The sequence below is a fragment of the Populus euphratica genome, unplaced genomic scaffold, assembly GCF_000495115.2.
Source record: "Populus euphratica unplaced genomic scaffold, PopEup_1.0 scaffold282.1, whole genome shotgun sequence".
NCBI classification, from domain to species: Eukaryota; Viridiplantae; Streptophyta; class Magnoliopsida; order Malpighiales; family Salicaceae; genus Populus; species Populus euphratica.
Window position 1 is genome coordinate 162,816 of NW_011500163.1, and position 17,100 is coordinate 179,915.

A 17,100-nucleotide genomic window follows, 5' to 3' on the forward strand; every position below is an offset into this window, starting at 1 on the left:
GAGTGACCTACCCAAGAAAAAGAAAAGAATGGTCTCTTTATAATGGGTGACCTACCTAAATGGAAGAATGGCCTCATTGTAATGGGTGACCTACCCAAATAAAAAACATGGAGAATTGGTCTCATTGTAATGGTGACCTACCCAAGAAAATACTAGTCTTATTATAATGGGTGACCTACCTAAATGGAAGAATGGCCTCATTGTAATGGGTGACCTACCCAAATAAAAAACATGGAGAATTGGTCTCATTGTAATGGTGACCTACCCAAGAAAATACTAGTCTTATTATAATGGGTGACCTACCTAAATGGAAGAATGGCCTCATTGTAATGGGTGACCTACCCAAATAAAAAAACATGGAGAATTGGTCTCATTGTATGGGTGACCTACCTAGGAAAATATTGGTCTCATTGTAATGGGTGATCTACCCAAGGAAAAAGGAAAGAATGGTCTCGTTGTAATGAAAGACCTACCCAGGAAACTGTTGGTTTCATTGTAATGGGTGACCTACCTAAAGAAAAAGGAAAGAATGGTCTCATTGTAATGGGTGACCTACCCAAGTGGAAAAATGGCCTTATTGTGATGGGTGACCTACCTGGATAAAAAAAAAAACATGGAGAATGGGTCTCATTGTAATGGGACTTACCCAAGGAAAAAAGAAAGAATAGTCTCATTATAATAGGTGACTTACCCAAATGGAAGATGTGATGTGACAAGTGTGAAAAATGGGACTTACCTGGCAAAGTCCTAAAGGGATGACAAGAGAAGGGCGGGAAAACTTGGTGCTTCTTGATAATTCCCAATCTTAGGGTTTGAAAACTCAGGGCAAAGTCCTAAAGGGATGACAAGAGAAGGGCAGGAAAACTTGGTGTTTCTTGATAATTCCCGATCTCAGGGTTTGAAAACTGAGGGCAAAGTCCTAAAGGGATGACAAGAGAAGGGCAGGAAAACTTGGTGTTTCTTGATAATTCCCGATCTCAGGGTTTGAAAACTGAGGGCAAAGTCCTAAAGGGAATTATTTGTTATCATCAACACAATGCTTCTTTCCTTTTCCACAATCCTAGTTTTGAAACATATGTCTCATCATCTTCTTCCATTTCATGAAACTCTCTCTTGACATGAACTTGCTTTTGAAGTCGTATGTTGGATTTATTTTTCATGCTGCCTTTTTTTACTTATCATATCTTTGAGAAGAAGTTTTTGACTTTTTCAAGTAGCTTTTTTCAAAATGTATGATTTGTCATTGCCTTCTTTTTCATGCTTTTGTCAAATGCTTTAACTTATGACACGACGAAAAGATTGATGTCTTCTCCCAAGTGTAGGAGTGTCAAAGTAGTAAATAACCCGGCAAGACCGGGGTCGAACCACAGGGAAGTTAATTGTACAAATTATAAACAATTATAAACAACAACAACAACAATAATAATAGTAATAACAATAATAAAAATAACAATAACAATAATAATAATAATAATAATAGTAATAATAATAAAAAAAAGGAGAAGAAGAAGATGAGAACTTTGAGATGGAATATTAATGTAAGGATTGGACAATGATAATAACAAATGTCAAGGTTAGAAAGCAAAATAGATAAACAAAATAAGAACATAAAAGTTAACTAAGTAAAGGAAAGGAAATGAAAGGCATAAACTTAATATTAATGAAAACAAAGCATAAAAAATACAAAGAGAGAAAGGAAGAGCATGATCTTGATCTGGAAATCAAGATGCCTAAATGCATGGCAAATGCCTCCTTTTATAGGCCAAAAATGGGAACTATTGATTTGATGACTAATTGATAAGTGGGTGACCAACTTTTGACTTGGTGACAATCCTTATCTTCTCTTGTCTGCCCAAAACGTCATTGATAACGTCAAAACTGGAGCCAGTTGCAAACATGAAAGTTGTAGGCAATTGTCTCAGCTTTCTTGTGTAAAAACTTCAGCTCATTTGGACTTCTAGAACTCCAGATATGGCCAAAATACCGAACAGTGCTCGGGCTGGAAGACAGATTCGGGCTTCTTTGTTGTTGCTACAATTTGGACTTGATAATGGCCTTTTTAGATCTTGGGCTCCATATGAAAGTTGTAGGCCTATGTCTTACCTTTCCATCCATATAAATTTGACCTAAATCTGAGATATATAGCTCCAGATATGACCCATTTACCGAACAGTGTTCCGGTTTGGATTGCACCGACATCTCTTTTCTAAGTTTGGCCATCTCTTTATCCTTGCAATTTAAGTTCTTCAAGTCATCAATCAATCCTTTCATTTATGTGATAGGCCTGCATTAAAAATAGACATTTACCACAATTTATAGGTATCTTATATTATTAGATACATTCTTATAAAACATATTTTAGTTAAGGAGTTATTGATACTTCAAGTGCAAAATGATGATATAAAACCATGATAAAAATGCACTTTTAAGTACTAATCAACCTGCAAAGTAACCGGGTTACTGTACAGTTGTACAGTACCAATTAATTAATTAGCTGGTTATTGTGCACCTGCATAGCAACCGGGTAATTATCTTCTTGCTTGTAGAATGTGCATAGTGCACGTTCTGCCTGCAAGAAGATGAACAATAAAAAGATATAAGGGAAATAGGGCTGACTTGCGGTGGCTCTGAAAGCGGCGCTGCTAGCGGTTGCTGACTAGAGGATGGCTAAAACGGTGGTTGGCCTTTCTTCTTTTCTCTGTGTTTTTTCTTCTGCTGTGTTCTCCTTTATTTTTGTTTCTTCCTTTTGCTTCTCACGGTGTTATTGTCGACTGGGAGGCCAATGGCAAATAACGATGATGATGGTGGAGGCCGGTGGCGGTGTCGTGGCTCACGGACGGCAGCTCCAAGTAGTGGTGAGACTCGACTGTACACTCCTCTTGGTATTTCGTTTTGCTTTCTCTTCTCTTTCTTATCAAGCCTCTTCCCTTTCTATACTCCCTGTTTACATTCTCTTAAATTCCCTCCCTTATTTCAAGCTTCCCCCGTCTCTCGTTCAAAAATTTCTCTCCCCGTCCTCACAAAAAAGAAAAAAAACCTCCCTCCCGTGGTAGTGTTGATAGCAGTATTTATAGGCAAAAAGGGAGGTGGGAGGCATTACTGTTGTTGCGCATGGGGAGCAGGGGACACCGGGCGAGGTTTCTAATAGGCGTGGCTTTGCAGGGCACGCCTGCGCTACTTTCCATTCATGGGGTTTTGGTTTTTTTTGGGGCAGCATGTAAGGAGAGAGAGAAACAGTTTCTCTCAAAACGACACTGTTCTGTTTTTATTTTATTTTATTTGAGGGGTATCCAAAAATGAGTTACAGCATTTACCATAAATTAAAGGTATCTTATAGTATCAGACTTGTTATTATAAATTTTTTTTTAATTAAGGAGTTATTAATACTTCAAGTGCAAAACACTAATATAAAACCTTAATAAAAATATACTTTTAAGTACTAATCAGTGTGTCACCTAATCATGACTAGAAAAGCTAAAAGAAATTATAAGAAAATTTAAGTTGACTTGGTTTAGCACACGAAAAAAACTAATTTCAACTCCTTCAAATCATGCCAAAGATTTCTCTAGATAAGTTGGACCCCAGCGCAAAACTAATATGAGGAAACAATGCCTATTTATGTTAGTATACATGTACATATAGATTTTTGATTGAAGATAGATAAAATTGAAGTTAACCTTTTTTCCTTTTCTTTTTTCTATGAAGATTGAAATTAACTTCTATGAATGATTATGGTATGTCTCATTGTTGTTAATTACTTTGTCAACTCTATTGTCACTTGTCTTTCATGACAATCCAAAGATCAATAGCGAAATGATGGGTAGCTAAACCTTGTTTACACCAAAATTATCTAAATATTTAATAACACTAAAATAAACTATTCAAGCAAGTTTATATTTGATGAAGTAGTGAAAATATTTGAGATCAAACAAGGTATTTCCATAGTTGCATCCTAGGATGTTAGTATAATTGAGTTCCTTTTTAGTTTATGGGTTGCACTCGATAGCTAAACATTCTCAATTGGAAACAAGTCATCTGAGAGATAGAGACTCTTCAATATTTAAATTAGTAACATGTAATAAATAAATAATATGAAAACAAAAAAATATAATAAAGGTGAAAAAAATACGTATCTTTATCTTTGACATGAAAGTGATTTTATAGGCCTAGAATTGCTTGGTGTACAACTACAAGAATGATTGGCTTTATATGATGAGGTTGTATGGATACTTGGCTATGGCTCTAGCTTGGTGTACAACCTAGAAAGTTTCAATGGAGACATGAAGTTTCTATCATGAAAATTTTCATTCGAGATATCGCAGACATAGAAAAACAATGATTTTTAGGCATGAATATTTTTTACGATTGTTATGTTGTTATTTAAAATTGGATGGAATAAAAATCTAACAAGTTAGTTTTTCATGATCGTAATTCATTGCTATTTTTATCAACAATTTGCATTGGATGGAATAAAAATCTAATAAGTTAGTTTTTCATGATAGTATTTCATTGCTATTTTTGTCAACAATTAGCAATACTATGAAATATTTCTTATATGGAAATGAAACATTCCACTAGAATTTTCAATTTTTTGTGGTGTTATTTATCTTAGATGCAAATTCTAGTTGTTAAATACATATGATTTTGTTTTTTCGTTGTAAATGTATTATTTAAATACAACTCACCTATTTAAAATTTAAAAGGAACAGATTCCTTAATTTTTTTAATTAAAATAAATATTCATAAAAAATCTAAATTATTAAAATAAATATTCATAAAAAATCCAATAATTTATATTTTAAGGAAAAATTTATTTCTCTTAACTTGATTTTTATTATTTGTTAGATTTTTTTTCTAATTTTGGAGGGAACTTAGTTTTTTATTATCAAAATCATGGTTATTCAAATAAAAATTATCATGATCTGTAGAGAAATTATAAAAAAATAAAAATAATTTTTTAATTATTTTTATATGATTTTATAAAAATAAAAGTTACAAACATTGATAATGATGATAGCAACAACAATATATATCATTATGCACATTAGTTTTTTATGTGTGTGTGTATATATATATTAAAAAAAACATTATGCACATTAGTTTCTTGTGTAGTCATAAAACAAGTATTGTAATAAAAAGCTCAAATATCATTTATGAAACATGGAATAATTCAAATATCATTGTAATTAATTATTTAAATAGAATTTTATTTTAAAATATAAATTTTTTTAAAAAAATAAGGGTATAGAGAATCAAATTGAGGTACCTTTTGGCTTGAAATGATGGCTCATTTATACTTGGAATTTGTGATTTAAATGAGTTTTTATTATAAAGATTTTGGATGATATATCATTGGCATTCGCCGGTAAGCATTACATTTGTGTCTAATGATAAAAAAAAAAATTAATAAAGGTCCAAGCTTTTAGATCTCAAACTATTTTTCGCTCCAAAACATGGGGAAAAAATCTTATAGACCTCTAAACCTCTTTTCCATTAATAAACACACATTTTAATCAATTTAAAATTTTAAAATCAAATTAAATTTAAATAAAATTTTTAAGGCTCAAACTATTTTTTTATGATATTATTGAAGGTTAAAACCGCATCAATTGAATTTATCTCTTAAAATCAAATCCATGCACTCCAAATTTGATGTTATTGGTGACCAAAATAATGGCACCCGAGAGCTTTGTCTATCTTTAATTTTTCAAGTTAGTCATTTTCTCTCCTCTCAACTTTCAATAACTAAAATATAACAAACATAAAATTTAGGAGCAAAACATAATAACAAAATACAAGAGGGATGAAATATGAGAAAATTGAAACTTGGGGAATCAAATGAAACTTTTGCATGCTTTTTATGAAAAAGTCCATTGTTTCTTCTTTAATGTCATTTTTGTTTCTCTACCTCTCAATTTGTTTTTTTAAGTAAAAGAAAAAAATCAATTTCATAAATTTGATAGTTAATTCAATATTAAAACATTTAACAAAATATTAGATAAGCTAGAGAGAAATAAACCAGAACACGTTTAAGTGCATAAAACCATAAAAAAAATTAATTTGGCTAGATTAAATTAAAAATAAAAAAATTAATTTATCTAATTGTAGATAGAAAAAAAAAGAATCAAAACGGAAAAATAAGGAAAAAAATGTCTAGTAAATGGAAAGTTTTTGTGAATGAGTGATTATGAACAGTAAAAAAATATAGTTGTTATTTTAGTTTTGTTTGTTAATTGTTAATAAATACAAATGTGGAATACCATTTTTTTTTTATTGTCTTTGGATACTGAATTAAAAAGCTCAAGTATGCAAACAGAAGATGCCTACTTTTAAGAAGGCCCATAACCAGCATATAACCAGGCTTAGGGTTTAGCTCTTGCACCACCTGAATTACCCTAGCTAGTCCTCAGCTAAGCGCGGCCGTGGTCGTCCTTCTGAAAACAAATCTCCTTCCCTTCCTTCCTCCAGCAACACTCTAAAAACCCATTTGCCCTCCTCTGCTTCGGTGCTGGCTTGCAGCTACTGTTGAGACTTGAGAGATAGGGAGGGATCGGGCATGAGGCTATTTACTCACAACATGCTATCCTCCAATATCAAGGGAGTTTCCAACGGCTTCCCTTTACGAATCGAGGTAGAGCAAGTGCTCGAAAAGCAAGTGGACTTCAATCCTGATTTCGTCAAAAACTTATTCCCCAAGCTCGAGTGGAAAGCCCTTGTCGACGGCGCACGAACCTTGGGCTACGCTGAGCTTCCCGAGGAGGCCGATTCATCGATGCTTGAGTCTGAGGAATTCTTAAGGAAGGTTCACCACGCTCTTTTGGAGCTTCATCTCGAAGAGGGGGCGTTGACTTGTCCTGAGACAGGAAGAAAGTTTCCGGTTACTAAAGGGATACCCAATATGCTTCTTCATGAAGATGAGGTTTGAGATGTTTGTTGTTTCTTCAGATTAGGGTTCTTGTTTTGGGGGGATTGAGGGTTTTCTTTAGATGCTGTCATTTTGGGTTATGAAGATTTGTGGAAAGAAAATATTGCATTTGCCTCAATGTTTCTTGTGTGTGTTATCATAATCTATTTGTTTCAAGTGAATCCTAGACATGAATTTCTGTCCTCCATTGTTATCGCACCAAATGTCTTAAAGGTCCTGATTTGTAAGCCGCAGCATTCAGATGTAACCATCAGTTTTGGAAACGAGTCTACAGTTGCCCGGATCGCTCAGTTAACAACAAGTGTTGGTGCGTATCACTGGGAAACAATTACTCCAATCCGAGCAATTTATGAATCTGAACACATATAACTCTGTTTAAGTACATACTAAAATATGAATAAATCAAATTAGAACGCAAGGTCAATCATCTTGCTTTCAACCCATCCTGGTCGCGAGATGGTGCTTCACCAGGAGGACCGGAACGGTTCCCTCTCCTGCTCAGAGCAGTACATTGTTATAGCTTGTTGTCTCTTCAAATTATTGGACTGCGGCAAATATCCTGCATCTACCATGCAGGTAAAGAAGCTTTCAATTGCCCGAGCAAGACAATAAAGCGATATTTCAATCCGCGTGCTTTTCTTCTCAATAGGGAACTGAACAGGACAACAAGCGATATTTCAAAGCAAAGCATCCACACACACACACACACACACATATATATATCCCTACTTGAATAAATATTGGAAGAAGTCCGTACCGTCCCCAATGCCACCATCGGAGAGGTACGCCACCTGAAGATTCTAAAGAGCAGGCACGGCCACATCCTAATGACAAAAAAAGAAAAAAGAAAAGAAAAGAAAGGTTACTGGGATAAACATCAATGCAGGCTTATCAGAATGACAAATTTCCTACAAAATCTGTCATTGAACGCCAACAATTGCGCCCGCCCTAATAATATTGCAAATACGTAATCTTGCCCCCCGCCATCTATTTAGCTGTCAGACTTCATTTTGTATCATGCATGATGCTTAAATACGTATAATATTAATTTGCTCTCATTTCATCGGAATGCAGTGCAGGAATAACTGAAGTAACATCCCAATGAAGTTCAGATCAAGAAACAACGGCTTGAACTGCGTCATAAAGGTGCACAATAGGCAGCTTGGTTGCATGGTTTAATTAGGGTCTAATTTTCAATCAGGCTACGTGCACTCCGCATAAGCTTCATTATACTGCTATCCACATCTCTAATGGTCCCACCATCGGTACTTTTCATTGTTGGTGTGGTAGCCACCACACCATAGGCACGCACCAAGTGACCACGGAACACTCTGCATCTCTAGGTGTGATTTTGATGCACCATGACCAAGTCACTTGATAGGCAATATAGTAATCGGAGGTGCCAGCTGCTTCCTTGAAGCTAGAATGGAACGCCAAACGGAAAAGGTTCAAAAGGCAACGAGATCAGCATAGCACAGCAGCATGTAATACAATAGAGGCAGATGAACAATATACAGATAGAAACTAGCTTGATCTTGCAGTACCAAGAAGACCCTTCCCAGATATGTTGCGAGGCCTGCACGAGGACAAATGCAAACATGTGAACCAATAAATTGTACAGGGAGAAACCCCATGTAGTGAGCTTTACAACATTAGCTCATTGTTAAAATTCCACTATTTATCTCGATAAAATCTAATGTCATGAAAAGATTTGGAAGGGACGCCTGTCTTAAAACAGAGTGAACGGTGTTGGTGCAGAGCTGTGGGCAGTCAAACGGACACTTGAAATTGCATAGCCAATGGGGTATCGTGATCATCTCTTAAGTTAGAGCCTAGAGGTGGAATCAAAGTCATTGTTTGACTTGATCAAGAAGGAACTGAGACTTGATCAAGAAGGATCTGACGAAGTAGTTTAACTTGTTAAGTTTTGAGTTTATTTTTAATAATTATAAATTTAAGGTTTTTTAAGATTATCAAAGATTTATATGATTATTAATTTTAGATTTGTATAATTAATTAAGTTACATGTAAATTAATAAAATATCTATATTAATTAAAAAAAATAAGGTAAATATTAACGACCCTATCTTCCATCAAATGCGAGCGCTGATTAACGAAGAGTGGGTGGAGTGGGTGGTGCATGTTCTTCACCCCTGTACATAGGCAACTAGTGTGCTGATTGGCTTGCCAATCATGGTGATGCGAAAACTCAAAGGTTTATTCCAGTTTCACAATCCTCGTAGGGGCCTTTGTACATATGTGTGAGGCTTAGGTACAGTGGCGAAGCCGCATAGTACGCAATTACCCCTTCAATTTTTTTAATATTTTTTATATTAAAATATTAATATATTAGTTTTGTCAATGGCTGAAACATGGAAAGGAAAGTTATTATTATTTACTTATATTTTAATACAATATATAATATATATGTCCAATTTATTATCCTAAATTTTTCCCTTTTCTTTCCCTAATTAATCAATATTTTTTTGAGCTACTATTCCTTACTTCTTTTTTTTATATATACAAATTTCTCTTCAAGTAAAGTTAAACAATAAATTATGAAATATAACAAAAAATAAATAAGTAAATGAGTGACAGTTTAATTATATATATATATATATATATATAGTAAATTATAGAATATAACAAAAAATAAGTAAATGAATATATACCACTTATTTTTTGTTATATTCTATAATTTATTATATATATATATATATATAATCAAACTGTTATTCATTTACTTATTTTTTATTATATTCCATAATTTATTATATATATATATATATATAATATTTTTAATAAGATTAATAATGAAATGATTATAAAACAATTTTAAAATATAAAAACTTAAAGAAAACAATTATAATGTAAATTTTTTATTTTAAATTTTTTTAAAATTTTCCCTTTTCTTTCCCTAATTAATCAATATTTTAAATTTATTTTATTTAATATAAATTAGTATATATATTTCAAATTAATTTATAATATACACTTATAGTATTTATTAACAATTTATCTTTTGAATTTAAATTTTTTTAACTCCATCACTGTTGAAGTACAACCGGGCTTTATTTGTCGTAGATGTCTTTGTTTGGAGCCGTTAGGCCCCTTTTGCAATCCACAAAGAAAAAAACAAAGAGCAAAGAGCAAATGGCAAGAAACGGACGTGTAAGAATGGAATCCAAGCAATGAAATACCATTATGGCAAGAAACAGCTCAGGTACTATTGTCGCTTTGACCATCGAGACATTCAAGGCTAAGCAAATCACAAGGCAGAAAACGTACATGGCAAGAAACATGGTATTGCTCAAATTCAGAGTACATAATATTATTCTCAATCCCAGCTATTCATCGTATCTAGATTATCACATTAACTTCTTCTTTATTTTATTAAAAAATATAATGTTTATCAATCCCAATTTCATTAATTAATATTCAATATTAATAAAATATTAATTAAGAACAATTATAAATAATATTTTGATACAATAAAAATCTTATAATTATAATAATTTTATAATTTATTTTTCATATCATTTTTTTCATAAATTTTATCTTTATTATAAATTAATTAATCAAATATTAGATTTATCAATTAAATATAAATAAATATTAAAGATAAATAATTTATTAATAATAAATATGTTTTATATAAATAAAAACAAAGTTATGTTTAACTAAATAATTGATTATTGGATATATTCACTCACACATGACCCATTAGAACATCCCTTTTTTATACTCAAATATGTCACCACCCTATCTCATACGTTTTAATATTTGCCATATATATATATAGAAACACCGGCGGCAAAGTCAGAATATTTTAAATTAAGGGATAAATTAATTAACAAATATTATATTATGTAGATATACATTAAAAATCAATTCAAAATAAATATTAAAGCAAAATTAATTTAAAAAGACTTTTAAATGAGAAAATTTATATTATAATTATTTTTTTAAGTTTTCATAATAACAAAATTCAGTTTAGTTACATAATAATTATAAATTGTTTATATAAAATTCATAATAAAATATACATTAATTCATTTCACACCCTATTATCATACAACATGTCGTACATAATACATGGATATGAATCAGGATTGATAGTTTAAATTTATATGATAAATCATTTAAAAAAAAGGTTTTTTTTTAAAACCAACCTTTAATTTTGCAAATATCAATCTTTATTTGCTGACAAAAATTAAAATATTTGCTTGTTCATCTCGTGAAAAAATTTAATTCCATATCATAACCAATTCAAATAAAAATGATATAACCTTTAATTAATTCAAAACAATCAAATCAATATCTATTATTTAAAAACAATTTAAAAAAAAAAGTAATTGCTCCCTTAATCTTTTATGTGGCTCTGCCACTGTGTAGGAACCACTAAAGCAAAATTAATTTTAAAAAACTTTTAAATAAGAAAATTTACATTATAATTATCCTTTTTAAGTTTTCATAATAACAAAACTCAGTTTAGTTACATAATAATTATAAATTATTTATATAAAATTCATAATAAAGAATACATTAATTCATTTCACACCCCTATTACCATGCAACACATTTGTACATAATTTAATCAGGATTGATAGTTTAAATTTATATGATAAATCATTTTAAAAAATAATTTTTTTTTAAAAGCCAACCTTTAATTTTGCAAATATCAATCTTACTTCGATGACAAAAATTAAAATGTTTGCTTGTTCATCTAGTTAAAAAATTTAATTCCATATCATAACCAATTCAAATAAAAATGATATAACCTTTAATTAATTCAAAACAATCAAATCAATACCTGTTATTTAAAAACAATTTAAAATAATAAAAAAATAAAAAAGTAATTGCTCCCTTAATCTTCTATGTGGCTCTGCCACTGTGTAGGAACCACCAAAGAGATAGAGGTCCTTATCTTCAAGTTGTGATAATTTCTTAGATCTTTCATATGAAGACACACAACAGAGTTTTTAAAGCTTCCTTCCTCTTAAATCCTTGCTAATTTAAGTATGGAAGGATCCCTTATCGCACAAGACTTGTTTTGCAAGTTCTCATGGAGTCCAAGTCTAGCGGTCTCAATATACTGGTTCATCCATCAATTTTGAAAAAATCTTGATCTTTTGAGATTTTCTGTAAACCTTATTTATTACTAAATGTTAATTGTTTTAGACACGTTAATATCTAAGATTATAGTATAAGCAAATCCATAATACCCTTCTCTCCCCTTCTTTGTACCTGTTGTTGTGTCAACAAAAGGATGCCCTAATGGTAAAACCATTTTGTCCATCTTGCTAAAGACTTTGCGTTTGAATCATGGCATCATAACTCTAAGTAAGATTATTTTTACCTTATTTATTTTTTAAAGTATTTATTTATTAAAATATTTTTTAAATATATCAAAATAATGTATATGTGTGTATATATAAAAGAGTCATCCAATAGTTAGGTATTATTTAAGATAATAGTAGTGATTATTTTTTAAAGTATTTTTTGTTTGTAAATGTATTAAAATAATATTTTATTATTATTATTTTAAATTTATTTTTGATATCAACATATCAAAACAAATTAAAATTATAAAAAACAAAATATTTTGAAATAAAAAATTCAAAAATATATTTTAATAAATTTCTAAATAAAAATATTAAAAAAAAAAACCATCATCACACTCCACCACAAACCACAAAATCAAGAGCAAAACTCGAAAGCAACAGTAGGTGCACTTTCATATGTGGCAGGACTCCACGATGGATTACCTCAACAAAAGTATCCAAGTGTGATCGAAATAAAAAAAATATGCGATAAAGTAATCATCAAAATGTCACTCGAATGATTGGGCTAGGCTTGAAACACTGTTCATATCATATCGAGATGGAGATGAGATTCATAACTGCCTGGTCAAAACAATCTTTTTTCGGGGAGCCCGTCTTCCGCATCTTTTGACATCGATTTCCCACCACCTGCCCTCACTAAATAGAAAATTGAAAGGTAAACATCAAGAAGGTTCGTAAAGAGCACTTCTATGAGGGAAAAAAAACTAGCATCCCTTGTGAAAAGTCATCTTATTGGTATTTAATCCATACAGAATTGATTGAATTTGTATTCAGGTAGCAAAATAAGATGAACATGCATGTAAATGGAATCAGATGGAAACTACTTGCAAAACAAACTCTTATGCTTAAACATTATAGTCCATAGGCATGCATGATGGCCCTTATCAATACTTTTTCCCAACCATCTGGGAAAGGATAGCAAATCACCATGATCAAAATAAGCACATGAGCAGTGACCAAAATAGAGACACGTACGATAAATCACCAATATCAGAAGGAAACTCTGTTCTTTCAGTTTGTTCATGTAATTCGTTTCCCTTGGAGCTGTAGTTAAGCATAAGGACAGCAGTAAAACCATATAGGATCTACTTTAAAAGCTCCATCACATTATGCATGCCTAAACCACTAAACAACAAGGGATTTTTGCCAATGGCGTTCAGATTTGAAGTATTCACCAAAATCAAGTTTTTTAAAGCAGAAAAGCCTAAAATTTGGATAGTGGCCAAGAGATAGAATAGTAATCAAATCAACCAAAGAAGATTATAGATATTGAAAATTTTGCGGTTCCTCCTTCTGCATAACAAGAATATGTTGATAAATCAATGGTAATCATTGTGTAAATGACTGGTAAATGACTGGTCTAACCTGTTGTGTAAATGACTGGTAAATGACTGGTAAATGACTGGTCTAACCATTCTGATTTATATCCAGTGCTCATCTTGAGTCACTAGTATACATGCCACCTACAAGTTTTCTCTAATAGATCATATTTCCTGTCATTCCACTTTGAGAACAATCTTCATAAACTCATAGACGAAGTAACTAATTGCAGCTGAAGGAAGTACCTGAAGATGAAACATATTGGAAAAGAACAATTGTCAAAATTTTGGAAGGACTGTGCAAACTCTGTAAGCAGCATTGCAATAAAAGTAATAGCTTGTTTTAATAAAAGATAAGCATGACAAGTTCCAGAACATCTGGATTTCAGTTATAGAGTGGAATGTAATAGGTTTTTGCCCCAAAGGTACAACCATGTGGATTTCAGTTCCAAACTCCCATAAGCTCAACTAACCACAACCCAGAATAGTTGGGTGCTAGATCCATGGATCCATCTTCTCCTTTCAATTACGTTATGGTGCTAATGTTTTGTAATCCATGAGACTTTAGATCATTGTTTTGTTAAACCTAACATAATATGAAGTTGACATAAGCAGAACTTCTATCCCGGCTATCTGTATGGTTTTGTTTTAGTCAAGAATTCTATTATTTCCAAAGTTAAATGTCATAAAATTCTGCATGTCTTATAATAATAACCAAGCAATATGCATATAACTAGCATAAAGCTCTGGCATAACAGCTCATAAGGAAGTCTGTTGTGTACAGAGCTTTCAACTTTATACCTGCAGCAAGCTGGGAAACAGTCCAGCATAAAGAGCTGGAATTCCTCCTTGCTCAACTATCTTGACACAGGTCACCAATGCACTCATCTTGGTAGCCCGGACTTGCAATTGAAGCCGTCTCCTCACAACTTCAAATGGGTATGTAGCAAATTCTGCACAAGCACCAGCAAATGCCCCATACACTAATGTCCTGATTGGTCCCAACTCCAGTTGGTCCAAGGCATTTAATTCCTGCCCGTGATGGCTCATATACTGAAGTCTCTTCTGACCTTCCGGTGAATGAAGGTAAGCTGATTTCAGTATGTCATACACACCATAGAAAACTGCCCCTGATGGTGCCACACTTAAGATAGAAGGTACTAAGCCCTTGTAAAGTGAAAAGAAACCTTCAGTTTGTATCATGTGGCGAAAAGCACCAATTACACCACCCAAAGCTTCCCCACCAGGTGCAACTATCTTGGTCCGGATCTAGAAGATAAAGTAATTAAAAAGCACGTTAGAATCCATAGGTGGCTGCGGGCCCCCAGGTGCACCTTCATAACAATGAAATCCTGAAATGTAAAATATTTAGCTATTTCTATCAGGAGCAGAGCGGAAGAGGTTAATTTTTACAACTATAAGCTAAATATTTTACATGGTAGCGTAACTAGATAGTAGAAAAACTACAATTAACACATTGTATCACTACAAATGGTATATATTGCATTCCAAGTTCCACCCAAAGCTTAGGGTGATTGTCCACATGATTGTTTATCAATAACTTTCCACAACCAATAAAACAGTCAAGAGTTATGTTTTCTTTGGCATACAGAATATGAAACAGGTCATTTTGATTTCTTATCATAAATATCACATTACTGAGACACGCCATCAAGTCATATAAAGTAAATTTTCTAGTTATGTAAAGTAAATTTGGCAAGACATTGCAAGGACGTATCTTATATTTCCAGCAAACAAGTGTTCGGAAAAGGGGCAAAAGGTGCCCAACTTGGTTGATTGTTTCATCTACAGTCTCAAACTGTTTCCTTTCCCATGGATATTTTGATATAAATCTTCCCTAATATAAGCTTAATGCCAGGAATATAGAAGAAATTATGGGAGCAAGATTACTGAGCTCTTGTACCACAGTCTGAAAACCAAAATCATTCAGCAGGTGAAAATAAATGGCTATATGCAGTCAACTTGGGCCACTTGATCCTAGCTTTGCATAATCAGTGTGCTTTGTTAGTACTTCTACAATGAAGAGTAAGTCCAGTGCCAGAAAGGAAGAGAATCTCAAGTTTCCACATACCGTGTCAAGTGGTAAACAGAGAATTGTCGCAGTAATGCCAGCACCAGCACCAGCAATGAACCTTTCGAAATTCGTTGTTTCCTCATTTCCTGAGAATCTAAGCAGTTGCTTCCGATATGTGTCATAAGCACAAAAATTGACCGCTTTAAATGGAGCAGTGCGAAGAATGTTAACAAGATTCCCTTTCCAAAAACCCTTCAAGCCTTGAGTAGTAGCAATTGTCTTGATTAGCTCAACAATATTCTTTTGCTCCCCGCGAACTATATATTCCAGTTTTAATCGCTCAAGCGGAGCCACACAAGTTCTGATACAATAACATCACTACAGTAAATTTTCAACGGCATTTATCGTAGTAAGAAACAATAACAATGCATAGTGCCACCCCCGGAAAAATAAAATTTGGTGCAGCATCGCAGCTATAACACGGATTTTGCAATCGAACTAACGATATTCAACATATAAGTTAACAAAAAAAAAACAAAAGCCCATGATTGGCAGTGAATGAAAAGGTCAAGAAAATTAGAAAGAGCGAGACCAGAAGCACAAACCTTGAAACCATGGCAGCAATGGCACCAGCCCACAGATGCTTAGTGGTATTCATAGCAAAACCTCCTCGTTCCTTAACCTTCCGGTTCTCTTTACTCTCCAAAACAATATTACCTCCCTTTGCCACCTGATCCTCCTCCTCCAGGCTCTTGCTATCTTCGTTTTGAACCAAACACACCTTAGATTCCTGCAGGAGCCCATCATTTCTCAAGCTCACTGACAGAAAAACACCACTAACCACCACTTCATTAATACCTCTACTCCTCCTTCCTCTCTTTAAGCCCCCGAAATTCGCGTGTTTATAAAAGGAAATGGGATTTGAAATAGTGATTGAAGAGCATTTATAAGAAATAAAATTAACAGTAGAAGAATAAACGGCGGGCTCCAGAAATATGCCACCAAGAGTGGATGAGCTAGAAGAGCTAGGAGTTAAATCTATCGAGGATGGAGTTTGGGATTGTGACTTTCTCTGCCATATCTCAAATCCTGGCATTTTTATGAGACCGAGAGAAGTTTATTGGGGTCTGGGGGGAAATGAGAAAGGTAAAACTAGTTGGGGGAGGGAAATGGCGGATTTGAGATGCTTTGGCTTCGCTTCCACCGCCGCACATAACGAGCCATTTTTGGTATTGAGGTAGAGGTGTTTTTTATTTATAAATGTATTAAAATAATATTATTTTAATTTATTTTTATATAATATATAAAAATGATTAAAAAATATTTTAAAAATTTATTGAAAGTAAAAAAAATTAATTTTTTTAAAGTATTTTTAAAAAATATTTAAAAAATTTATTGAAAGTAAAAAAAAATTAATTTTTTTAAAGTATTTTTCAAAAATAAACGATGCCAATAATAATTTTGTTCATTGATGAC

The 17,100-nt window shown here is 32.6% G+C and overlaps 2 protein-coding genes across 3 annotated transcripts; one reads left to right on the forward strand and one right to left on the reverse strand.

Moving 5' to 3' along the window:
* Positions 1 to 6,340: 6,340 nt before the first annotated feature.
* On the forward strand, positions 6,341 to 7,112 carry LOC105111204 (multifunctional methyltransferase subunit TRM112-like protein At1g22270). The gene has a single exon (XM_011006502.1). The coding sequence runs from the start codon at positions 6,557 to 6,559 to the stop codon at positions 6,923 to 6,925; it is 369 nt and encodes a 122-aa protein (XP_011004804.1). The 5' UTR covers positions 6,341 to 6,556; the 3' UTR covers positions 6,926 to 7,112.
* Positions 7,113 to 12,669: 5,557 nt separating this feature from the next.
* Positions 12,670 to 16,874, reverse strand: LOC105111205 (probable mitochondrial adenine nucleotide transporter BTL3). 2 transcript variants are annotated; one of them, XM_011006503.1, is made up of 5 exons: positions 16,230 to 16,874; positions 15,682 to 15,985; positions 14,391 to 14,858; positions 13,683 to 13,835; positions 12,670 to 12,906 (listed from the first exon to the last, which is right to left on the reverse strand). In XM_011006503.1, exons 1-4 carry the CDS (start codon positions 16,718 to 16,720, stop codon positions 13,767 to 13,769), a joined length of 1,332 nt encoding a protein of 443 aa, XP_011004805.1. In that variant the 5' UTR covers positions 16,721 to 16,874; the 3' UTR covers positions 12,670 to 12,906; positions 13,683 to 13,766. The 2 variants fall into 2 exon arrangements, with proteins under 2 accessions (XP_011004805.1, XP_011004806.1); XM_011006504.1 differs by lacking the exon at positions 12,670 to 12,906 and adding an exon at positions 13,506 to 13,635.
* Positions 16,875 to 17,100: the final 226 nt, after the last annotated feature.

Bases quoted from the DNA above. Each gene is read 5' to 3' on its own strand.
- LOC105111205 (XM_011006503.1), bottom strand. From the start codon at position 16,720: ATGCCAGGATTTGAGATATGGCAGAGAAAGTCACAATCCCAAACTCCA. The intron at 14,859-15,681 runs GTATGTGGAAAC...TTTATCTTCTAG, and splicing joins TCTGTTTACCACTTGACACG to ATCCGGACCAAGATAGTTGC. The intron at 13,836-14,390 runs GTATAAAGTTGA...TTTCATCTTCAG, and splicing joins TGTTTCCCAGCTTGCTGCAG to GTACTTCCTTCAGCTGCAAT.
- LOC105111204 (XM_011006502.1), top strand. From the start codon at position 6,557: ATGAGGCTATTTACTCACAACATGCTATCCTCCAATATCAAGGGAGTT.